Genomic DNA, 26101 nt, shown 5'->3' on the forward strand with positions numbered 1-26101 from the left:
AGGCTAGAGGATAGGGCTGTTCGGCCTGGAGAAGAGATGGCTGATGGGGGATATGATAGAGGTCTATAAAATCATGAGTGGAATAGAAAGAATAAATGCAAATCGGTTGTTTACTCTTTCCAAAGATACAAGAACTTGGGAACGCTCAATGAAGTTAGTAAGTAATGCATTTAAAACGATTTGGAGAAAATATTTTTTCATTCACCGCACAATTAAGCTCTGGAACTCATTGCTGGAGGGTGTGGTAAAGGTAGTTAGTGTTGCTAGGTTTAAAAATAAAAAGGTTGGATAAGTTTTTGAAGGAAAAGTCCATAAACCGTTATTAACCAAGTAGACTTGGGGAAAGCCACTGCTTATCCCTGAGTGTTAGCATGGGATCTATTTACTGTTTGGATTGGGCCACTGTCGGAAATAGGATACTGGACTTAATGGGACCCTCAGTCTGATCCAGTTTAGCAATTCTTATGATCTTATGCTATCACTAGAGTAGAAACATAGAAACATGATGGCAGAAAAAGACCATGTGACCCATCCAGTCTACCCACTTAGCCAGTTAATTTAGCATTATAATTTTCATCACTACCTTAAGAGATCCCCTGTATTTCTCCCAAGCTTTCATGAATTCAGATACTGTTTTTGTCCCCACCACTTTCACTGGGAGGCTGTTCCCTGCATCCACCACCTTCTCTGTAAAGAAATAGTTCCTAAGATTACTCCTGAGTCTACCCCCTTGCACCCTCATCTTATGACCCCCTCATTCTAGAGCAGGGGTCAGGAACCTTTTTGGCTGAGAGAGCCATAAACGCCACATATTTTAAAATGTAATTCCATGAGAGCCATACAATATGTTTAAAACTAAATACAAGTAAATGTGTGCATTTTATGTAAGATCACACTTTTAAAGTACAATAAGTCTCTGAAAATATTACACCAGGCCTTAAGACACCAATACATCTCCTATTAGGAAAACGGACCAAGTCAGGCTGCTATAGAGTCCTACACAGAAACTACACGCCAGCAGAAAACCTCACCTGAATCACATGTGCTGACCCCTCACCTAACATAGAATAAAGAGACCAAAACGCATAACAAGAAGCATGCAGAAAAAACTGAATTGGAAACTGCAACAAGCCAGAGTCTCTGTATGCAGTGTAACAAAGGAAAAAAGAAACATCACACATCCTTATAAAACAATTCAAGAAATATAAAATCATCAGCAGTAAAACTGTACTAACAAAAAGAACATATTTCGAAACAGCTGATGAGTGGAATATCCAATAATTAAAAACTCATATAAAACATTTCCAGATACCAACAAAATATTTCAAAATAGCAGACACAAAGATCCAGTAATGAAAAATAATAAGGATACAAAAATTTTTTTGCTCTGCATACCTGGGAACGTTTGATATCCAGGTGTCCTGAGATTGTTCTGAATTAGCAGGAGGTGGGGTGGTTTGCTTGGAACTTTCTCCTCTCTCAGTCACATACCAGCGCTCTCTCTCACACTGGCTCTCAATGACACACCTATACACACATGCTCTCAGTCACTCACATATACAAATGTTTTTTCTCTCTCACTTATATAGGCTCTTAATTACACATTTACACACATGCTGTCTATCTTTTCACGCTTACACACACACAGGCTTTCAATCACATAAATACATGCTGTCTTTTTCTCTCACACACAGACTCTCATTCACATGCTTACAAACATGTCCTCTCTTTCTCTCATTTACACACAGGCTCTCAATCACATACTCACATGCTCCCTCACCTAAATCAGCTCTCAATCACACACAGACACACATGGTCTCTCTCTCTCATTTAAACACAGGCTCTCAATCACATACTCACATGCTCCATCACCTAAACCAGCTGTCAATCAGACACAGACACACATGATCTCTCTCTTACTTATACACACAGGCTCTTAATCATACATACACATGATCTCTCTCACACACAAAGGATCTCAATCATACACACATACTCTTTCAAACAAACAGGTTTTCAATTACAAACTTACACATACAGGTTCCCAATGGTAAACTTACATTCATGCTCTCTCTCTCACAGGCAGGATCTCAATCACAGACATACTCTCTTTCACATATACAGGCTCTCAATCATTCACATACATGCAATCTCTCACTCACACACACAGGATCTCAAACACACATGCTTGCTCGCTCATTAACTCTCTCTCTCTCCCCCCCCCCCGGGAACTCGCGGCAGCAGCAGCCACCTCCCAACGCTAACCTCCTTCATTTTCAGCCCTCGCGGAGGCGAAGGCGGAGTCCCATCGGCCGCGGTTGAAGATTTTCATTTTCCTCCGAGCCGCGCTGCAGTCTTCTTCCCGCGCAGGCACCCGATGCTCTCCACTTCCTCTTCCTCTTCCTCTTCCGGGCCGCGGGAAGAAGAGAGCACCGGGTGCCTCTTCTTCCCGCGGCACCGGCGTGCTCTCTTCTTCCCGCGGCCCGGAAGAGGAAGTGGAGAGCATCGGGTGCCTGCGCGGGAAGACCCGCGCAGGCACCCGATGACTCCAGCGCTGGGCACCCGGCTGACACCCGATGACTCCCGCGCAGGCACCCGGTTGACTCCAGTCGGCGTGCTCTCTTCTCCTCCCCCCCGCGGCCCGGAAGAGGAAGTGGTGAGCATCGGGTGCCTGCGCGGAAGAAGAGACCACGCTAGTGTGGTCTCTTCTTCCCGCGCAGGCACCCGATGCTCTCCACTTCCTCTTCCGGGCCGCGGGGGGGGGAGGAGAAGAGAGCACGCCGGTGCCGCTGACTCCAGCTGTCCTGCCGCGTTCCGCCCGGGCTGACAGCATTTTAAGCCCGGGCGGCGGAGGACCGGGGAGCAGCTGGGTCAGCGGGGAACCGCGAAGTATGGCGACACGTGTCTGCGAGCCAGATGCAGCCCTCAAAAGAGCCATATCTGGCTCGCGAGCCATGGGTTCCCGACCCCTGTTCTAGAGCCTCCTTTTCACTGAAAGAGGCTCTCCTCCTGTGCATGGAAACCTTTGAGATATTCAGTGACTCAAGTCAAATCAATGTGAACTGGCCATACTGTTTTTATGTTGCAGAAATCAGCTAGAGAATGGCGATGGTTCTGCTAAAGGCTTTATTTTCAGTTACAGAGAGAAATTTCCCAGAAATTTTGAATTGAGGACAAAACTGAGAAAATCTCAGAAGCAATGGGAAAGTTGAAAAATAACAAATAATTATATTTGAGTAGCAATATAGCAAATGGTGTATGCATACATAGATATTACTGCGTGAAGTTATGAAGTAATCTGATGCACAAGTCATATGGAAAACAATATTATAAAAAAGGAACAGGTATAAATTACACTTTCTTATCCTGCCATACCAGTTCAGATGGGTGGGTTATGCCCGTCTGCCAGCAGGCGGAAACGGAGAGCTGTAGGTTTTCCATGACATCGCTCACAGTACATGAGCTTGTGAGACAGTAAACCTTGTCAGTGTTTTGTCTGCAGCAGATGCAGATATGTTTGGACTGGTGCAGCGTTTGGTTGACTTTCCTTTGGAGGTCCTGGTAGAGCCCAAGGAGTGAAGAAGTAGACTAAGGGCCTGACTTTCAAAAGGATTTACACGCTTAAAAACGGGTTTTACATGTGTAAATGCACTTTACCCGTGTAAGTGGGCTTTTGAAAATTGCTACAATATAAGCCATTGAATTGTCTATAGGATTTACTCACATATGTGCACTTTACGCAGGTAAATGGCTTTTGGAAATTGCTATAATAATAGTTACATTTACATGTATAAATCCTTTTTGAAAATTACCCTAGTGTAGCCTTAGGGTTCCTAAAACTGTGAGGGCTCTAACACTCTGGTGACTGAAATTCTTTTCTTGGGATTGTGACCTATTGATTTCTTCTTCCCCCATCCCCCACTTTGGCCTTCACGGATATTGGGAGTTCTGGACCTGATAATAGAAGGACTAGGGGGCACGCCATGAAGTTAGAAAGTAGCACATTTTAAAGCAAATCAGAGAAAATTCTTTTTCACTCAATGCACAATTAAGCTCTGGAATTTGTTGCCAGGGGATGTGGTTAGTGCAGTTAGTGTAGCTGGGTTCAAAAAAGGTGAGGAGAAGTCCATTAACAGCTATTAGTCAAGTTGACTGGCATCAGCAGCATGGGATCTTCTTAGTGTTTGGGTACTTGGCAGGTACTTGTAACCTAGATTGGCCACTGTTGGAAACAGGATGCTGGGCTTGATGGACCCTTGCTCTGACCCAGTTTGGCAACTTCTTATGTTCTTATCTCCCTGTTTAAGGGGTCTTTGTATTGACAAGATAGCTGATCACATTTAAATTTTTTTAAAAAAGGGGGGCGGGAGGATTGATTACACGAATCAGTTTAATTTCTGGTGGCTGCTGCGGCTGTTCTGGGAATGCCCTGGGGGGGGGGGGGGGGAGAGAAGCATGGAGGGCCAAAGGAAATGCTGTCTGTGGGCCCAGTGTGAGTGCGCAGCGGCTGCGGGAGGTGGGGGAAGAACAGGGCAGCCTATACGGCAAAGTTACCTGGTGTGGAAAGACCATGAGGAAGGTCAAAGTTCAGCCTGCTGTGTCGGGGGAGGATCCGGGTGATTTTTTTGGCAGAAGATGCAGCTATTTTAAGTGTGCAGCGAGTGAGAGAGTTTGACACCATCTCCCTTGACCTCTGCTTCCTTGGGAGGCTCCCTTGCAGCCTTGGGGGACTCCTCATGTGGGTGGCTCCTCCTCCCCGGAATTCATGCTTCTTTTTACACAAGGCCTTTCTACTGTAGGTCAGGCCTGGGAGGCAAAACATGGCTGACTAAGACCTCCCGAACTTGTCATCCTGGTGGGGAATTCCTCCCCATGAACAAATGTCTCTCTTTGGGAGAGGATCCTTCTCCCAGGATCTCCAGGAGATACTTACCTCCAGCCAGACTGCCTTGGGACTGGGAGAGTAACAGTTTGTTGGGGATCTCAGACAAGGAAATTGTCTCAGCAAATACTGAAGAGTCTCTGTTCCCCAGTTGTTTAAAAGAGGATTTAGTCTCTCTCATATCCCATGTGCTGAAATCCCTTAAGATTTCTGATCAGTAGACCAAGGATCCTGAATTAGAAGGGGACCCTATTCTGAGGGGCTGCAGGAAACTTCCAGAGGCTATTGGAGATATGATTACTGTGGAATGGGAAGTCCCTGATGCTGGTCTGATGGTGGAAAAAGTGATGAGAGAGCTTTATCTTTTTCCAGCTGAGGGCCAGGAGCGTATATTACAGGCTCCTAAGGTTGCTTCCGTTACTTGCATGATCACAATCTCTATGGAAAGGGGGTACAGCTCTCAGGGACTCTTTTTTTATGGCAGGAATATTGAATCCCTTCTCAAACAGGTCTTTGAGACATTGGCATTAATCTTGCGAGCTTCAGTTTGTGAGGGATATATGGCCTGAGCTTTAATGAGATGAACATAACAGCTTCAAGATGCAGCACCCCATCTGTCTCCAAGGATCTATTGATCAGGGTCCTTCATTAGACTCACCAGCACTTCTCTGAGCTCCTTTAGTATCATGGGATATATCACTTGAGGTCCCATGGCTTTGTCCACTTTCAGTTTTGCTAGTTCCACCCAAACAATGGAGTGCAATTTACTTTGCACACATCCGTACACTTGCCAAGCAGCAACAGTCGTCCTCGGTCTTCTTTAAAGGCACCAGACTGAAATATTTATTTAATATTTCTCAGATTTTCTCATCTTTCTTTACCCATTGCTCCTTGTCTCCTTTCGGTCTTACAGTACCACCTCTGGCCTTCCTCCTTTCTCTGATATATCTGAAAAATGTTTGGTCATCTCGCTTTGCCTCATTGGCGATCCTTTCTTCCACTTGAGCTTTTGCTAGCCTGATTTCTTTCCTCTCCTTTCAGAATTCAAGATTCCTAGATAGCAGCCCATCCAGACATAGTTCACTATATGAAAAGTATAAAACATCTCATACCTCAATTTCATCCAGTGGCCCTTCTTGGGATTTCAATTAAATGTTGAAGGTTCTAGTAAGAGCTCCATTTGAGCCTATCAAATGGGCAACTCTCAAAGATTTGTTTTGAAGATTATGGGGTAATATTCAGTCACTGACCAGATTGCAAAGCAGTCAATGATGCAGCCATGCTGTTGAATATACCTGGCTATCTTAAAGATAGCCAGATAGGTTTGTTCAGCTATCTTTCGGACTACTCTACGACATGACTAGAGTTAGCCAGATAAATTATCTGATTAACTTAATTCCACCCTGTAATGCCTTCACTTTAGCTGGATAAGTGGGAGAAATATTGAAAAGTTGGCATTTAGCCAGATAACCCTTGTATTTCTGGTGGAAATCTGTTCAGCGAAGCACATTTCAGTTACAGGACCTGTCTTACAGGGATCCATTCTTGTTGATTTTGGAGGAAAACGTAGCAATCCACTGCCATTAGCAATGGTTACATGGAATAGACTTAGTTTTTGGGTACTTGCCAGGTTCTTGTGGCCTGGATTGGCCACTGTTGGAAACAGGATGCTGGGCTTGATGGACCCTTGGTCTGACCCAGTATGGCATTTTCTTATGTTCTTATGTTCTGTGCTTTCACACAGGTAGTCTTAGGCTTTCATCTTAAACCAGACAATTTCCGTACTAATGTTTAGATTGAAGGAATGTAAGGATGAGAATAAAAGTCTACATAAATTGGATGTACATAGAACCTTTTTGAGATACCTTAAAATGACCAATTCTTTCCTAAGTCAGACAGACTGTCCTGTTTAGCAGTTAGCGGTAAGGGTGAGGTGGCTTCTAAATCCTCTTTAGCTTGATGGATTAAGGAAATCATTGGCACAGCATATATTTGTCATGGTTTACCAGTTCCAGAAGGGTTGAGAGTGTATTCAATGAGAGCACAAGCAACTTTTAGGGCTGAATCTCGGGTGGTTTCTCCAGAAGTAACTTGGTTGTCTTTGCATTCCTTTGCTAAGCATTGCCGCTTGGATATCTAGGCTAGGAACGATGCTACCTTTGGGGCAGGGGTCTTGAGAACAGCCTGGACCTCTTCCCACCCAGTAGGGACGTTTGGGCACAGCCTTCTTGTTTGATTTGTTGTGGCAGGATGATAATTTCCTTTCCTTGAATCCTGCATTCCTAGTTCAGAATCCTCCCAGGTCAGTCAAATCTGGTACAGAAATTACAGCAGATTATTAATTGGGAGAACAGAAAGGAGCAGAACTTGTTTAGTCCCTTCCCTTCCAAAAGGGGAGAAGGATAAGAGATGGTAATGAAGTAGCTGCTGTTTTAAAAAAAAAAAAAATTATAAAAGTTATTACTTGTTTGATGTTCTGATGATTGTTCAGTTGATTAGCTTTAACAAAGATATAAAAACAAGGTTTACTGCTGCACAAGCTCATTTACTGTCATGGAAAACTTGTAGTTCTGTCTCCACCTGCTGGCAGGGATGCATAACTCATTCACCTGGATTGGTATGGCAGGATTCAAGAAAAGGAAATTACCAGGTAAGATTAAATTTATATAGCCATGGGCTATGATTATATATTGTTGTAGCTGTTAAACATGAGGAGAGCCCTACATCTAACAAGGTTAAAGCAGTATCTAAAGCACACAGACCGGTTAGGACATTCTAGACAGGATTAGGGAATGTTTATTGTCTCCAGCCCCTGTTCTCTACTCCTGTTGAAATGGTGTGCATCTTTAAATCCACAACTGATTTTGAGAAACTGGAAAAAGATATGCCAAGTATTTTGACATTTAAGTACAAACAGTTTAAAATAGACATGCATCAAAATACCCATTTTTCCTGACATGTATTTCCTCCCCGCTTCCACCAGAGTTTCATTTTTTTTTCCTCTTTACATCTTCATTCTCTAGGGAGGAAAGGTTTAAAACTGGCTTGTCACTTTGCTGTTGAGGAGCAGTGGCACCTGCTTCTCGCTCCTTGCACAAGAAGACTAAAATCCATCCATCCATCCAGTCAGCAACCATTCTGGGCTTTATTTTGTGTCTCTGCCGTGCATCTCTGCTGTGACCCTTCTCCAGAGAACTTGCATGCAGGGTTTAAGCAACTTGCTTGCCACACGAATGCATCAGATCAGCCGAGGGCTCGGGTGCATGTTTGTGAGCCTCTCGAGAAGATGACTGCCCCTAGCTTCCAAACACAGCTTGATAGGAAATATTTTTCCATGTATTCATACTGTTACAGTTGTCTCACAAACTTCAAAAGTGGTTGGTTTGTTTTTTGTTTTTTTTCTGTCTGTGTGGATTTGGATCTAGATTTTTGTGATTTTTGTATGTGTGCATGTTTGTCCATGCATGTGACGGGGTTTTCTTGGAACTGGGCGCCTTCTCCCTCCCTCCCTCCCTCCCTCCCTCGCCCCTGCCTTCTCTGTGTCTCTGGAGATTCAGCAGGCCCACAACTCCTTCCTCTCCCTCCCTGCCCCTGTGACTTTAGGATTCCTAGTGTTTATCTCTGTCTCATTCATTATTTACAAATGCCATTTGGCAGGAGAACTAAATTGGAAAACTGACCCTTAGCAAATGAAGCAGAAGGAGGCAGCGCCCGCCCCTCTCCCCTCTTGTCAGCTTGACTAGGAGTCTTCACGGCTGACTGCTGTTAGCTGACTGTGTTGCCTGGCGGGTGTTGGGTGTGTGTTAGGCAGCTTAATTTATACCTGGAGCAGCAAGGCTAGCAAAAAAAAAAAAAATGTCAATAAACATCCATCATGTTAACAAAAAAAAAAAAAAATCAAAAATGATTGATTCTACCTCCTACCTTCATCTTTGGGAATTTTTTTTTCCACTTCTGAGGAGTATGTAGAAATAAAGGTCAACAAACTGTAGATGACGCCTTTTTATGGGAGGAACAGCATATTTGTGATTAGTGATCCAGAGCTACCGTGCTGACATCCTGTCGGTGCTGAGGAGCTATTCCTGTTTAAAGATTTTGCTGTTCAGTAAATCAGGCGGAAGGAAGATTTGGGGGGTTTCTGTGTTGATCCTCCTCAGAAGCTTATGGAGGAACTGCAGGAACTCCTTGCAAAGCACAAATACAGCACAGACAGGTGAAAAGGAAATTTGGGGAAGGAAATTAAAATAAATAAATGAAGCAACCCACAAACTGCATGTCTTGATCAGAATAAGTGTTATATTATTTATTGGGTGTTCTGCACTACACTGAGTGCCTTGCAGGATCTTCTGCTTTATAAAAGCAAATAATATTAAGCAAAAGGTCTTCACCTTGTGTTCCCCAAAATGTGTGATGCGGTGGATCTTGCCTTGCACAGGTGGATGTACTGGACTGACTGGGAAGAGGATCCCAAAGACAGCAAGCGGGGGAAGATTGAAAGGGCCTGGATGGACGGCTCCAACCGCACTACCTTCATCACCTCCAAGACCGTGCTGTGGCCCAATGGCCTCAGCCTGGACATTCCAGCCAAAGTCCTATATTGGGTGGACGCCTTCTATGACCGCATTGAAATGATCTTCCTGAATGCAACCGACAGGAAGGCCAGTAAAAAATAAACACATAAATAATAATACCCCTCGCCCCCCCCACCCCCCCCCCGAAAACAAAAAGTTGATAGAAAGTTTCATAACAAAATGAAAGGTGGCAAGTTTGTCAGTCAGTGGAGGGGGAGGGAAAGAGGTACAGTGCAGAGGGTTAAAGGAGATGGGAAAGATGTAGAGAGGAGAAGGGGGCAGGTTGCTGCATAAGGTGGAGGAGTAATGTTACATGGGAAGGCAAGAATATAGCAGGGGTGGCCAAGCCCCGAACAGGCCTGGTTTTCAGGCTATTCACCATGAATATGCATGAGAAGAGATTTGCATACAATGGACACAGTACCTGTACATTTATCTCATGCATATTCTTTGTGGATAGCCTGAACATTTGGCCTGTTTGTGGCTCTTGAGGACCGGAGTAGGCCACCCCTGAAATATGGAATTGGTTTCCTTGGTGTGAGGGCAGGGGCAGGGGGAGGGGGAGAAGAGGGATTTGAGGAATTCAAGTATGGGAGGGAAGAGTTGATTTATGGGTTAAGTGTCCTTTGAAATTCTCCTTTCTTGATGTTGTGGTCTGGCAGGCTTGTTCTGACCATAGCGTGGTTGGTTAGAAAGTGTGGGAGAGGGATATGCTTGGGTGAAGCCCCTGAGCACATTTCTTCTGTAACATACACTGCTCTGCAGTCTACAGGGAGCTGTCACTGCTTGCTTTGGGTCCTGCTGCAGACAGCGGGCGGGGGGGGGGGGGGGGGGTCAGCTCATTACTTAAGGATATCGTTAATTTGGTCAGATCATGCTGCTGCTGGTCTCCTGGACTTCCGAGAGATTTGCAGATAAACAACTTTGTGCTTCACCTGATCTTCCTTGTTCCATTGTCTGATTTGTTTTAGGCTGGGTTAAATTCTCACCATTATGTGCACAGTGTGATTTATCTATTATAAAGAGGATTTGCTTGGGCAGAGCACAGTAGTTTATGATGATTTCATACTCTGGTGGAGAGGGGAGGTGGTCAGCTTGATGGCTCATGGTCAGTGGTCTCTGCTGGATTTGACTCCTGCTTTCTGGGTCACCTAGGGCTAGAAGGCTAGACACACTATTATTATTATTTATTACAGTAACTTATATTCTGCCTTATTTCCAGAATCTAGGTAGATTACAGAAGAACATAATATAAAACATGCAGATAAATATTTATTTTTATTTAAAAACTTTTCTATACCGTCATTAAGTTAGGTGCACATCACAGTAATAAAACAATACAGCGCAACCAAATAACACATATCAAAGAAACAAATAGCACATACATTGACAAAACATAATTAAACAAAATGCAAAACTGAATCTGCTCAATCTACTAAAAGCTTCTCGGAATAAGTATATTTTCAGCATTTTCCGAAGGAGCATAATAAAATAAAATACAGGATGAACTCATCTGCTTGGGACACCAAACACTTGTAATAGGTTTGTTTTCAGTTCAGAAAGGAGGTGGTGGCAGGCTTTTTCCAGAAAAGAAAGAAGTTCAGAGCAAAGAGTCATGTGGCTTGGCAGTGGGCGATAATCCCTGTACTGCCCAGTGAAACTTTATATAGCTATAGGTCTGAGAAAATATCTCTACCCTTTTTATAGATTGTGTATGAAGGCTCAGAGCTGAATCACGCCTTTGGCCTCTGCCATTATGGCAACTACCTTTTCTGGACAGAGTACCGGAGTGGGAGCATCTTTCGCTTTGACCAGTCATCCAAGTCTGTCACCCTGCTCCGGAACGAGAGACCCCCCATCTTTGAGATCCGGATGTATAATGCTCAGCAGCAGCAAGGTACATTGGGAGGCACTGGGTGTGTTTTCCTGCCAGGTTACTGGTTTTGATGGTGGTTGGGGCATTTTGCATTCCTGATGCGTTCATCTTGGCTTCAGCGCTGTCATTGCGACTGCTGTGTCTAGGTGTACTTTCAACAAACACATTTCTTTGCTCATTTGCAGTATAGTGGATGCATGGTTCCTCCCTCCTACTTTTGGTATCCCCATAAAAGGGAGACTCTTGGCAGTCACGCAATGGCACTGCTGCTTGCACCCTAACAAGTAAAAATATCTTGTTTTTGTGTGTTTGGTACACTTTGTAACCCCCGAGCACTATGGATCTTGCATGCAGTGACTCTAGATAGGGCAGTGCCTTTGTCTTTGCAGTGGGGTCCAATGCCTGCCGGGTGAACAATGGTGGTTGCAGCAGCTTGTGCCTGGCCATCCCTGGAAGCAGACAGTGCGCCTGTGCTGAGGATCAGATCCTAGATGCCGACATGGTCACGTGCAAAGGTAGGTGTCAATTGCGCTGCTCTTCGCCTTTCTATGAAGTGACTGTGGATGAAATATAAAGCGCTACTTGGCAAGTATTTCACCTTCAGTCACCATGGTAAGAAATCTACCACTCAGAGATGGTGCAAGTCCTATTATCTTGCATAGGATTGTCATTTCCTGTGAAAAACATTCTCCCTAATACTCAAAGTAGCACGACATTTGGACTGTTGCACTGAACTTATTTACTTTCCTCAGCTTCATTATGTTTTCTGTTAACAGGTGCTTTGAGAGGTGTACCCTCTTATGGCATATGTGAAACGTAATTTGTCATGCACAGTTTGTGCAGAAAGAAGCCTGTGCTTTCATGTTGCCACCGACTTCCTCAAACTGCATGGTGTAGGGGGAGGGGGGGGGCGCCGACAAGCCCCTGTTGACTTCTTACATCCGGTCATCTTCCCAGGCCTGCGAGATCAGTTTTCCATTTCCTGGACCTTAGCTTTGCTTGGTTTTGTTTTGCTGTTTTGTTTTTTTTTTTGTAGCCAATCCATCCTACATCCCTCCCCCTCAGTGCCAGGCCGGGGAGTTCGCCTGTAAGAACAGCCGTTGCATTCAGGAGCGCTGGAAGTGTGATGGCGACAATGACTGTCTGGATAACAGCGACGAAGCGCCTGAGCTCTGCCGTATGTATCCACACCCAATCCCCCCACCTCTGTGTCTGTCTGATATGATGAGGGCTGACACCCGTGCCAAGCTGGTTAGGGTCTGATGATCATGGAAGGACAAGAGCGATGGTTGATTTTGTGACCCCAACCCAGTCAAGAGTGGCTATGGGGCCCAGCCCTAAAGGGAGCTTCTCCAGAGACTGGAAAGGGATATGCTAAGCCTTACTTGACTTTCCAGATGATTGTGAATGCCGTTTATTACGCTTGAATTTGTCCTGTGTTGCCTCCTTCCACCTCACCTGGGGTATTTGGTATGGATCTTTGGATGAAACACTTGATTGTGATGTTAATGTGTCACTTAAATTTCCTTATTTAACCATGACAGGTGTTGTTAATGTTGATGCTATTCCCTGGTACGCTACTTTCCCTCCCTGAATCCAATCTGGTACTCCACGAACCACGACTCCCTAGTTAAGATATCAGTGTATCGCCTGTACAAAGTTTCCCCCCCCCCATTTCTCTGCCTATGCCCTCCTAGCCCGCCAAATATCTGATGCATAATGCCCTGTTGTATTTATTTCCCTTTGAATTAATTCTTTGTTTTGTTATCTACGATTTGGTTTTGTTCTCTGCATTTATATCCCATTTGAATTACTTCTTTGTTTTATTTACGATTTGGTTTTGTTCTCTGTATTTCCTTTTATCAGTTCATTGTAAGCCGGCATGATGTGCCTTACGAATGTCGGCATAGAAAAGCCTTTAAATAAATAAAAATAAATAAATAACGTGTTTGGCAGTTCAGGGTATCTTATCCTCTTTGGTGGATAGTGACCTGGCCAGACGGATATTATCCCTACCCATATTGGATTTAGTGTTTGGATCTGGTCCAATGAAGTAACCTGGAGTTGCAGGGTGCTTGGGTAGTCTCATGGTCTGAACATTTTATTCTAGCCTTCTTATTCTTCGTGCAGTATTTGCATGAGAAAAGTCTTAAAGGTGATTATCATTTTAATGAGAGATTGTTTGATGGGCTTCCTGAACTTTCAGATGTGTCATTGGTATGAAGGTGTTACTGAAACTTTAGTTGGGAATCATGCCATGGAAATCCTTATCTAAACAGGCATCTGCTGGTACCTCCTGTTTTACTGAGAGATTATGATATCAAAAGAGGAGAGAGAAAACTTGAGCAACAATTGGGTACAACATCGGGATCCAAATAGTAAGATATGATAGCAAACTGCTGCCGGTCGGTATTACATTGAGTCTCTTAAAATGAAGTTAGTTCAGTTGAGACTATTGAGAATAGCTCTAAAGAGCTGTTTTTACTACGGTGAAAAGGCTGTTGGGTAAGGGTGCAGTTAAGGAGGGGGATGCAGTTTTGATGATAAATCTGAGATGAGGTCCTGAATCTAAAATGTTGGCAGTGAGTTTTCCGTTATCTTCTCCCCATTAGAGTGAGCTGGTGGTGTGCTATAATAGTGAATTGCTTGAGACATTTTGATTTTAAGACAATCTTGTCTGATACAAGGACAACCTGCTGTTTTCTGGATCAGTGCCTGTCAAGATTGTTGAAATTACTACCTGATACAATCATTGAGCATCTATTGGGGACTGTTAGGTTTTTCATTAGGAGAAGACCTATTTCCAACCCATCTCTGTTACTCAAGTGTGATACCAGTTAAAAAAAAAAAAGCATACATTAGACATCTCTACTTATTGACAGATATTCCAGTTTTGGCTAAGCTTACTGAAAGAATTGTAACTAGCTAATTAACATCTCTTCTTGAAGACACTGATGGGTTGGATGATTTCCAAGTAGGTATCAAGAGTAAGTCACAGAACAGAGACCGTTTTGATCTCTGTGAATGATGATATTTTGAGATTGGTAGAGCAGGAGGGAGCGAGGGCTTTGTTAGTTCTGTTAGACCTGACTTCCACTTTTAATCTCTTGGACCATGATGTTCTTCTAAAAAGATGTGTGTCATTAGGGTTGGGGAATCTGTATTTTAGTGGCTTGCATCATTTTTGTCTAGTAGATCTACTTTTGTAAGGGTGGGTGGGGGGCCTCATCGTTGACACCAATGATGCTGGTATATGGCGTAACTCAGGAGTCATTCTTGTCACCTTTGCTTTTTAATATTTTTATACAGCCATTGGGAGGGCTACTCTATTCCTTAGGTCTGCAGGATTGTCAATACACAGATGACATTTAGATTGTGGTGCCAGTAGGTAAAGATGCAAATGTAGTAGTCGCTCATTTAAGCCACGGGTTTTCTGAAACTTCCAAGTGGCTGGTTGGGAGTAAGTTATTGCTGCTCTCTCAAACGTGAGATTTGGAGATTGGCAATAGAGATCCAGGTGTTTTCCCCATTATTCATGGATGTTGTGTCGGAGGTGAAACATTTGGGGATAAAACTGGATTCCATGTTTAACCTAGAGAAGCAAGGTTCTCAGATTGTGAGTAATGCATTTCTCAAATTAAGAATGGTAAGAAGACCCTGCCCTTTTTTGGGTTTAAGATATTTTGGAACCTTGGTGTCTCAGTTGGACTACTGTAATGGCCTGTGCGGGGGCCTTCCAGAGAGGCTCGTGCACAGTGCCGCAGCTAGGTAGTGATGGAATGTTCAAAAATGTGCTTCTTACATTGGCCACCAGGTGAGAGGCACATATGCTTCAAGATGTTGATACTAATTTTCCGAGGAGTGAGGGGACCCTCATATTTAAAGGGAAAATTAATTTAGTATAAACCCTTGTGGCATTAAGGATCCAGTTAGGATGATTTGCTTTTTTGTGCCATTGTTTAAATGAGAGAGAGAATGGGTACATGTGAGAGCCTTTTTTTTTATATAGAGGCGCTATCACTGTGGAGAAAGCTTCTGTTGGGTATTAGACAGGAACAGTTATCTTGCGTGTCAAAAAAAAAAAAATGTAAAGATGTGTATATCCTTGTGTTTAAGTGGAGTTATGGGCACAGCTGGGATTGGTGGCGTTTCAGCTTTGCTGTACCATAGTAGGGTGCATGGTTATCTAACATTTTGTAATGGGAGGAGAATATGTAGTGCTGTGGGTGAAGGGAAAGATTATGGTGATGGAATGGCTTGAGTCTTAATTGTTTGCTCTGAATGATGGTCTGGCATTTTTAACTTTTTGGGGGTTTTTTTGTTGTTGTTCTTAGCTTGGTTTTATTTCTCGCTTATGATTGCATTTGTGACATAGATGTACACAGCTTTGGGTGGTCTTGTAGAAAGGCCGGGAAAGCATTTTATAAAAATCTAAAATGAAGCAGCCAACAGCTTCAGGCTGTGCTCCTTTGGGGGTCATCCATGGGTCTTGTTTTCAGGATATTCCGGATTTAAATATTTGAAATTTACTCACTTGAATTGGCTCTAGTTGATAGGTTTTGGTTATCCTCAAAACCAGACCTGTTTGTGAACCTCTAGGGCTGGAATTTAACACTCTTCTGTTAAGGCTGCAGAGACATCGTTATTTGAGCTTGTTCAGACTGAGGCTCACTTTAGTAATAAGATAAATATTAAAAGAAAAAAATTATATATATATATAATTCTTTTTAAAGCAAGCAACAGAAGCCTGAACTAATAGTGCCATCTCTTCAGCATAAATTCATCAATGTAAACCATAAAGTGCTTCAGACAGAGATTGGGACATTAGGGAAAATGGTTAGGAAGGCTACCAACTCCCTTTTTTTTTTGTAAAATGCAGCATTTCTGGGTGAAAACCTGGTGATTGCACTGCAGGGGGACACTGCAGAAGGAAAGAGGGCGAATCCCTTCTCCCCCCACCCCAAGCCAGAGAAGTAGAGTTATATTATAATGTAGTATTAATTCCTCCAAAGCTCCCAAGGAACATGGTCTTGGTGACAGAAAAGGGTGGAAAAGAGTAGGGGGCGGTATTGGGTAGATATTGATGCTGTTATGGCTCTTCCCCTCCAGATCAGCATACATGCCCCTCTGATCGATTTAAGTGTGAGAACAATCGCTGCATCCCCAACCGCTGGCTGTGTGATGGAGACAACGACTGTGGGAACAGTGAGGATGAGTCCAACTCTACCTGCTCAGGTGAGGCCAGGCGCTCCCACCGCCCCATCCCGCCATATCTGCCTCACTCTCACTCTCTGAAACTGAGACCCTTAGGATGCCCAGGTCCAGCCGTGCAGTACCGTGCAGGAAGTGAGAGCTGTCTGTGGGCTGTGTTGGAGGAAGATCGCCAATTAATTCTAAGGGCATCCTACTGCCTCACTGCACGTGGCGCTATTTGAAGGACTTACGTCATGTGGCTTCTTGCCTTCTACCCTGGCCCTGAGTTGGCTTGGCCAGGATCGTCAGCACCCAGATCGATATCATGAGTCCAATTTATAGAGCCCTCCAGCTTTTTGTGAGTTGGATGGGAGGAGGGGAAAGGACATTCTTGTGGTTATTGGACGAGACGGGGCTTGGGGAAGAGGAGGCAGTCAGTCTGTTGGGTTTAGTTCAGGTTTAAATAGGAGCTAAGCAGATAAGGAAACCCCTGGAGGCATGTGGAGGCCGGGGCCCTCGGTTGCTGGACTTTGGACACCAGATGGATGTATTTTGGAAGATCTGCAGTGAATGCTAGCTAAACTTTCTCTGGTATAGTTTTTTTTAAATTTTTTAATGTATTAAAATAAAAAGGGGAGCAAAGTTCCTTCTCATTTTGAGCTCTGGTAAGAGGAAGGAACCCCCCCCCCCCTTTGCATTGCCTTCCCATGGGCTGGCAGCCTGTTGCGTGTGGGGGTCATATCTGCCTGTCTCTTTTCAGCACGCACCTGCCCTGCAAACCAGTTCTCTTGCGCCAGTGGACGCTGCATCCCCATCTCCTGGACCTGCGACTTAGACGACGATTGTGGCGATCGGTCTGATGAATCTGCCACCTGTGGTAAGTGCCGGGATACACTGTGTCGCAAGAGGGAAGGGGGGGGTGGATTCCAGAGGACGGGGCGGCGAAACCTGTTATCTGCGACAAGAGCCTCTGGAAGTTACTGGGTGTTTGGAAAAGGTAATAACTACAGCTGCAAACCTTTTTTTGGGAAGAAGAGGACAACTAGTGGTAAAAAAACTGAAAATATCTGGGCTTGGTGCATTGGTGGCAAAAGCAAAAAGGCAGGTCCCAGTTGCACTCAGACTGCGCACACAACTATAATTAGTTGAATGAAGGCTAAGGGCAGAAATGGTGAGACCGTTTTGACTGCCTGAGTAGATGCTGCTACCGAATGTAAACTGCAAGCAGATTGTGGGGGAAGAACAGACTTTGTAAATTGTCTCTCATTGTGCAGTCCTGATTCAGGTCTTTGTGGGCTACCCCCCACTCCCCGCAATTCCCATCAACCAAAGCACGGGGGGCTAGAGGGGGATGCTGCCCAGCTTATGGCCTTTTTTAATTAATATTCAGATATTTCTTTATCTATTTAACTTTAAAACCAAAAACTCCTTTGCTGCTGCCTCCTTCAAGTTGCTCACCTCTGTGTGTGTTTCTGTCAATTTTCCATGTCCCTCAGCTTATCCGACCTGCTTTCCCCTGACCCAGTTCACCTGTAACAACGGCCGCTGTATCAACATTAACTGGCGCTGTGACAATGGTAAGTGTGGTGGAGTTAACTGGGCTTTCTGACAGGGAGGAGGGAGGATTTAGGTGGTGGTGGGTTTTTTTTATTGGGTGTTTTTACCCCCTCCCCCCTGACACATTTTGTAAGTGCAGTTGAAAACAGAAGCAGCGAGATGGAATGAGGCAAGTTCCTGGGGGAAGCGGGATGGGTCTGGAGGGATAACCGGCGAGGAAATGGGTGCGACGAGAAACCCACGCACCTGTTTGCCAGGCTGCGGCCAGAGTATCGCGGGGCACACGGAGAGAGAGAATGGCATGGAGTAAGGAGTCTGAAAATGGCAGCAGCAGCAGAGCTCTGCTGCCAGCTGTGGAGAGGAAGGAGAGAGATGGCTTAAACAGCAGCCCAGTAAACAAAACAAAAAAAAAACCCCAAACATTTAAATCCGGCAAAGCAACAATAATGCACCTCATGAGTCACAATTATGTTAGAGCTCTGTTTCTTTCTCATTAGCTTCTCCTATATAGTGCCCACTGTGCCCGCTGTCCTTCGTAGTAAGTCCGAGCTTGTGCTGCCATGCTGATGTACCTAGAGCTTGGGAACAGCCAAACACCGACTGCCTACAGGTGCTACGGGGCGGGGGAGGGACATATACAAAATCTGATGCTCACAGTTTGGAGAAGGACTCCTGAAATGTTGCGGAGCCTGCACCGAAAGCTGTATGAGATGAGGTTTACAGACCTAAATATGTATTTCCTAAACGAGGGAGAGAGGGATATGATATTCAATAAGATACTTCAAAAGTATAAAGAATGCACAGGACGCCACTATTGTTCAGTGGAAAGCAATCCTCCCCCCCCCCCCCCCCCCCCACCTTTATGAAACTTCTTTCAGATGATCCATTATCATACAAACAGATTTCACTCCCCACCTTCTCTCCCCCCCCCCCCCCCTCTTACTAGAGAATTCTTCCTACACCCTACCTTGTTTTCCTCCCCCCTTCTTGCTCTTCCCCTTCCCCTCTGTTTATTTTCTTAAACAGACCTAGGGCACAGCATCTTTCTTTTAATAAGATTTTTTGTTTAAGGCTAGTAATCTATCTAGCTTTATATCAGTTATATGTATTTTTAAATCTTAATTTTAATTTGTTTGTTTTTATACTTTGTAAACCGTTTTGACAAAATCTATTTTTAAAAGCAGTATATAAATACTTTTAAATAAATACAAATAGAATAAGGTCACAGTGTTGGGCTCAGAGGGGGCGGACTCGGGAGTAAGGTTAGGAAATATTTGCTTCCCAGAAAAAGTGACGGATACATAGGACGGGCTCCTCAAGGGAAGGCAGAGGAGGCCAAAACAAGAATGGAATGCAAGAATTTCTGGGACAGGCACTGGGAATCCTTAGTTGCAAAAAAAACCAAAACAAAACCCCCCCAAAGGCACAAAAATAAAGAGCAACGAAAATATAAGGCGATTACCTTTCTGTTGGATGAACACAACATTCCTCCATGGGCGAGCAGGACTGAATTCAGCCACACAAGTGGGTGAACGTCACTGGACAGCGTCGACACGGAACGTGCTCTGTCAGAGCTCAAAAGTCTTTCCAAGCATGCGTGGGTGTTCTCGCATAGCTGCTGCCATGTGAGTGCCCCGCGGTCAAGTTTTCTTCCACTGAAGCAAAAGGACCTCTGCTCTTTCTCTGTCTCTCTCTCTCTCTGCTATATCGTGGGCTTTTTCCCCCCCATATTTTATATTTCATATTCATTAAAAATATATTTTTCATTCCAGTTTCCTCAAAAAAGAAAAAATTTAGATTAGGTGGTGTTCTTTCTTTCTTTTTTGTGCTTTCCTAATTTGCTTTTTTTATGCTTTTGTCATATCGGGGGAATATGCTGTTCAAGCTTTGTGCCAAATGTAAGCACAAAATGTCGAGCTTCGACTTTCATAATCTCTGCTTACACAGCCTGGGACCTTTCCACGATGTTGGAAACTGTGCGGCGTGTGGACAGATGTCCCCACAGGCTGTTTTGCGTGGAGATCTCAAATTGAAATTCCAGCTGTTCTGTCCATCGGAGGACACAAAGATTTACTTCTTTAAAATATTTTTACCCACGCCCTCCAAAGCTTGGGGCAGGGAGCGAAATAACATACGTAATAATAAAACAAAACATCGACAAGGACATAGTTAGAAACCAAACATATAATATAAGGTAGAGAGCTAAAGCACTGCCGTTGTTAATTACATTCCCAAAGGCTGAGATTTGAGATAATTACACTCCCAGAAGCTCAGGTTTGAGACAGAATTAATCTGATATTTCAAATGTCTCCCTAAACTAAGATATTTTGAGTGCTTTCTTAAATGCCTTCAGTTCTCTGGTATTTCAGACTTGTGCAGGCAGTGTGTTCCGTAATATAGGGCCTGTGATGGAAAAAGCCCTCTCGCGTATTTCTGATAGATGAGCCTCTGGGAGAGAAGGCGTAGCTAAATCTGTTAGAGTACGTGTGGCGGCGTTCTGTATCAACTAAAGTTGACGACAAGGAGAATCGGATGATAGCAAGCCCTTTATTAAAATGCCCGACTCTGGCCGAGTTTCGCTCCCTTGCACAGAGCTGCCTCAGGGGCAATTCATTTATCCAGGACTTGATTTGATCAATGTGGAAGATATCAAATTGATTATGCCTTCGTCGCAGATGAATTCTTTCTCAGACTAATAGACTTTCTCTTATCAACATAGCATTGCTACGTGATACCAGCGTTGGAGTAAAAAATGTTCCGTATATAGCAAATTCAAACGAACGAGCCGTCTTTCAGCTGAGAAAGAATTCATCTGCGACGAAGGCATAATCAATTTGATATCTTCCACATTGATCAAATCAAGTCCTGGATAAATGAATTGCCCCTGAGGCAGCTCTGTGCAAGGGAGCGAAACTCGGCCAGAGTCGGGCATTTTAATAAAGGGCTTGCTATCATCCGATTCTCCTTGTCGTCACTGTTACACAGCTCACTGGATCGGTTACCGCTCAACTAAAGTTGATGCAGGGTGTTGGCCAGAAGGCCCTGAAAAAAGTGAATTGCAATAATCTATGCTTTGAAAAAAAAAATGACAAAAGAACTGTATAAAAAGTAGAGGGTTCAAAAAGTGGCTTAAGATGATGTAACAGACAGAATTGTTTGTGAAAAAAGATTTAACAGCTTTGACATGCGCTCGCATGGAAAGAGATAAGTCTATCACGACTCCCAGGCTACGGATAGATTGAGCGATCAGTATATATCATGTCCTTCAAAAGTGAAAACTGGGGAGTATCTGATGAGGGAAATCTGCTGAGAATCAAAATCTCTGTTTTGTCGACATTTAAAGAGGGCTGATTGTGATGCAGCCAGCTTCTAACTGAGAAAAGGCAAATTGTAGCAAAATTGATTGTAGCTGACCAAGAAGCTTTTAACGGAAAGAAAAACTGTTGTCATCTGTATAGAGTTCATATATAACACTCAAATATGGCAAGTAATCTGCATAGGGGAGTCATATTTATGTTAAGTAGAGCCATTGAAAAGACCATTTAAAAAGAGACTAAAGACATGGCTATTTAGCCAAGCCTTTCAGGACAATTAACTTATCTTCCTTTCAATATTCTCTCTACTTGCTTTTCTTCAGACTATCCCTCTCACCCATCCCTTTCTTTGCCTCTACCCCCTACACTTTCCTCATCATTTTCTTCATTTATTTAACCTTACTCTCATCCCTCTAAGATGAATATCTCAATTCCTCTGATTCTTGGATGTGCTTGTTTGTGATGTATAAATAATTTCCAATGATCATATAAGGCAAAGTTCAGACTAGAATGTTTAATCTTTTTACTGTTAAAATTGTTGAAACTTGTTTCACTGTATTTCTTTATGGTGAAATTGAAGTTATATGCAAACCGGTATGATTTGTATCTCTACAAGAATATCGGTATAGTAAAAATAAAAATAAATAAATAAATAAGGGCAACGTCTTAGTAGATTAACCTGTTGGAATCCGTTGAAACGATAAAGTAATGGAGCCAACTAAGCACTTCTCCTCCTATTCCAGCTTCAACCAGACGAAAGAGTAAAATATCATGCTTCACAGTGTCCAATGAAGCTGATATATCGAGTGCAATTAGCATGTAATCTGTACCAGAATAAAAACCTCTGCGAATTGTGTCAAAGCTGGGAAGGAAGAGAGAGTTTTGGTGCTATGATGTCTACAGAAACCAAACTGATGTTGATCAAGTCAGTTTGTCCATCAAAAAAAAATCAGAAAGCTGTTTAAGAACAGCATTTTCCATCACCTTTGCCAGAAATGGGACTGTAACTGGAGACATCACTGGGATTCAAAATAGGGCAAATTGAAGCATGTTTAAGGGAGAGTGGTAATGACAGATTTACAATTCTTATTGTAATCTTGAGGATGTCTTCTCAAATAACTTAATACCACAGGACATGGATTGAGGAGATAGGGCATAAGATTTAACTTTTGATTCATTTATAGTACCTAAGATTGAGTTACTGGAGAAAACTTGTCCCATTTAGTCTCGGCCATAATATTTGATTCTGACCTAGGAGTCTGAAAGCAAGCAAGTGCATCACATATCTTGGCCACTTTAGAAGAAAAAAAGGAAGCAGATGCCTCACATAGTCACATGTTACAATCAGGGGTAATATTTGTAATAGATGAACCCGATAGATTAGTGAGACGCTTGACTAGCAAACAGTTCATGCGAGTTTGAGGCAGTTATTGTTACTGTTAAAATAGGCTTTCTTAGTAACAATGATTGCAGATCTTTCTTGATCTAATCACAGTCTGTATGTGAATAAAGTTTGGGAAGTAGAATTTTTTCTTCCACCGAGCTTCAGATTTATGGAGGGAATGCTTTTGGACCTGAAGCTCTTGAATAAACCTTGTTGTCGTTTTCCACCTACTCGGGACTTTTTGCTTCAGCAGAGCTAACTCATCTGCAGTTGATTTTAAGGATGTAGTCCAAATATATTCACTAGGTCATGCAAATTCATGTCTGGAAACTCAGCAAATAAAGGGGACAGCCTATTCTTAAAGTCATCATTGTCAATGTAACCTCTCTTCAGCTGAGTGAATTGTTTCACAGGCACAGCTAAAGATATCCCTTGTACTCCAATTGTTAAATAAAAAGTGATCAGACCATAGAATTCTAGTTATTAGTAGATTATCTTGATTGAAAGTGAATGTTGAGTTTAAAAAAAAAAAGAGATCCAAAATGTGACCAGCCTTATGAGTGGGATAGGAAACTATTTGATTCCACTCTAAGGCTGCCATTGCATAGAGAAAAATTTCACGTGCTGTCGAATGTGGAGAGATGTCGACATGCATGTTGAAGTCTTCCAGTTTTAGCAAGGTCTGTTTTCAGAAAGCAAACATTTCAAATAATGTGGATGATGCATGGGTTAACAAGCCAGGGGGAAAGTATCCTAAACACAAAATAATCTTGCTTGAAGCCAAAAGCAGAATCTTATTGGCAGATAGTATGGATGCTGAAATTTGATTAAAGCACAATGAATCTTGGAGCATTGCTAATAGCCACTTCCGCTACATCCGAGTCTGGACTGAGAAATACGAGAATAACCAGAGGACAGCGATGCTTCAAGAGTACATTATCTTGGTCTGTAAGCCAGGTTTCTGTAATAAGAAAACAATCTGGTTTCTGAGAATGTACAATGTCCTAGATGATTGTGTTTTTTTTTTAGAAACAGCTTGAACATTTATAAGGAGTAAGGAAAAGACAGTAGATGTTGCTAGTACCTTAACAGACTGAAAAGGAATATTATTAAGATTAGATCTTACAGAGCAATGTTCTCTGTGTCTGGAGATGTTAGTGCTGTATCTATGTCCCATGATGACTGGGATATTTTCAGTTTGCCGAGTCCAGCTGGCCATCTTTAGAATCAAATAACAGGATAACTTCCTTAGCAGCAAAGCATAGATCTCAGATATAATGGGTGGCATGAGGTGCATACAAAGGGGCACAGTAGTAGTTCAAAAAAGAAGATGGTGCTTCCATTTAAATCGGTGTGGTCTATAGGCCTCCTATTCAGACAGAAGAACTGGACAGAGATCTGATCAGAGACATCGAAAAGATGGGAAAGAAGGGAGAAGTATTGCTCCTTGGAGATTTTAATCTGCTGAATGTAGACTGGAGAATCCCTTCGGCAGAATCTACGAGAAGTAGTGAGATGGTGGATGCCCTCCAAGGGGCTCTGCTCAAACAAATGGTAATGGATCCCACGAGGGAGGGTGCGATACTTGACCTGGTGCTCACAAATGGGGATAATGTCTCTAATATCCAGTCAGATGCCCACCTGAGTACAAGTAATCATCAGACAGTATGGTTGGGTATTGCGAAAAAGATATAAAGAAGTCACGCGAAGAGCCAAGTTTTGAATTTCAAATGTACGGACTTTGACAAAATGGGGATGTGCCTGGAGAAAGAGCTAGAGGACTGGGAGAAAATCGACGAGGTGGAACAGTGGGCTAAATTAAAAAGAGCTATTACCAAGGCAACAAATCTATATGTTATAAAAGTAAACAAAACGTCTAGGAAAAGAAACCAATTTGATTCTCAAAGGAGTTTCCTAGCACGTAGCCAGATGGACTCAGGATCAATGGGTTATGTGCTCCCCTGCTAGCAGATGGAGACAGAGTCAGGTTTCAAAGCTGCCATCACCCTAGATATGCCCCTTCAGTGACCTCAGCCATTCAGTATCTCTTCGTCTCCTAGCAAATGTGGACACTATCCCCACAACAGCAGCGGTGTTAGAGGGATTGCAGTACTAATTTGAAGGAGAAAATTTACCTCAAATTGAAAGGAAGATTGAGCCCTGCTCTCCTGCGATGATACCTAAGGGTCCCTCCCCCAGTTGGGAATTCATGAGGTGATTTCCGAGATCCCTCCGAGGTGTGCCTTGGTCCAGTAGCTGGCTCCTGGCATGGACTTTGCTGCTGAAGCAGCTGAAAGGCAGCGGGTGCAGAAGCCGAGCACGGCGATGAAGACCTAAGCCTTCTCCCCCCCCCTGCAGCTGGAGACTGACTTTGTACTCAGCCGGTAAGCGCTGAGCCCAGGTAAGTAGAGAAGAACTCCTCCGATCCAGAGACATGGAAGGGCTTCAGTAAGTTTTTCCTCCAGTCTCCTTGCTCAGCATGCCTACTGACATTGTTCCCGATCCTGTTCGGGTGAGGGAAGGTGGTTTCCAAGTGGGTTGAGTGCCCCCCCCCCCCCCCCCGATGGGCAAGGCCCTGCTTCCAACTTGGTGGACTCTCCATATGCCGATCCACAGCGGCGCCATCTTGTGCGTGGTTTGGTGCGGCGCCATTTTCCCCTTTCGTCCGTCGGTACCCATGGTGCGGGCCGGCCCTCTGTGCGCCTAACATGCGCGTAAGTGCACGCATAACCATGTGCATAACCGTACGCACTCTTTAGCGCGCAACTGGCGACATAGTTCTACGTGTGCCAAGGCGAATTTGTGCGCGCTCGAGAGGCAGCTACCGGCTAAATGCACAACCTACAGTAGTTATGGCCCTGGTGGCAAAGAAGCTCAGGCGACACTCCCTTTGTGCTGCCTGCCATATTAGGGCTGCACAGTCTGACCTTGAATCCTGCCTGTGTCAGCACTGTGAGGAGGCCCAGGGAGGGCTGGACTCTCAGAACTTTTCCAAGTCCGACCCATCTCAGTCGGAGGATGGGTCAGCCACGACCTTATCAGGTAGCACTCCGGTCTTGAGCAATTTCAGAGCTGTGTCCTCCCCGGCAGAGGGCAGTTCAGCGGCGCCTACCTTGGTCCCTCTTGGGCCAAATATGGACCTGGTGGCCTTCTCTTGGTTGGAATTTTTCCAGGGCCTCCAAGCCTTTGTTCAGGCAAAGTCAGCCCCTGCCCCTGCACGAGCAGAACCCCAACTGGGAAGGCCTCACCCTCCCAGCCCGGTCAGCAGGCCTCGGGACATGCCTCACCTCACCAAGGGTATCCCTGACAGGCACCCAGACACTA

General features: G+C 43.9%; 1 protein-coding gene across 1 annotated transcript in view; it reads left to right on the top strand.

Moving 5' to 3' along the window:
• The window catches only part of LRP1 (LDL receptor related protein 1), a 657378-nt gene that overhangs the window by 198991 nt on the left and 432286 nt on the right, over positions 1-26101 (top strand). The window contains 7 exon segments of the mRNA XM_029594881.1: positions 9318-9540; positions 11161-11350; positions 11719-11844; positions 12366-12506; positions 16439-16564; positions 17283-17399; positions 18019-18099. Of these exon segments, the coding sequence (XP_029450741.1) occupies positions 9318-9540; positions 11161-11350; positions 11719-11844; positions 12366-12506; positions 16439-16564; positions 17283-17399; positions 18019-18099 (1004 nt within the window).

The sequence above is a fragment of the Rhinatrema bivittatum genome, chromosome 3 (assembly GCF_901001135.1).
Source record: "Rhinatrema bivittatum chromosome 3, aRhiBiv1.1, whole genome shotgun sequence".
Classification (NCBI taxonomy): domain Eukaryota; kingdom Metazoa; phylum Chordata; class Amphibia; order Gymnophiona; family Rhinatrematidae; genus Rhinatrema; species Rhinatrema bivittatum.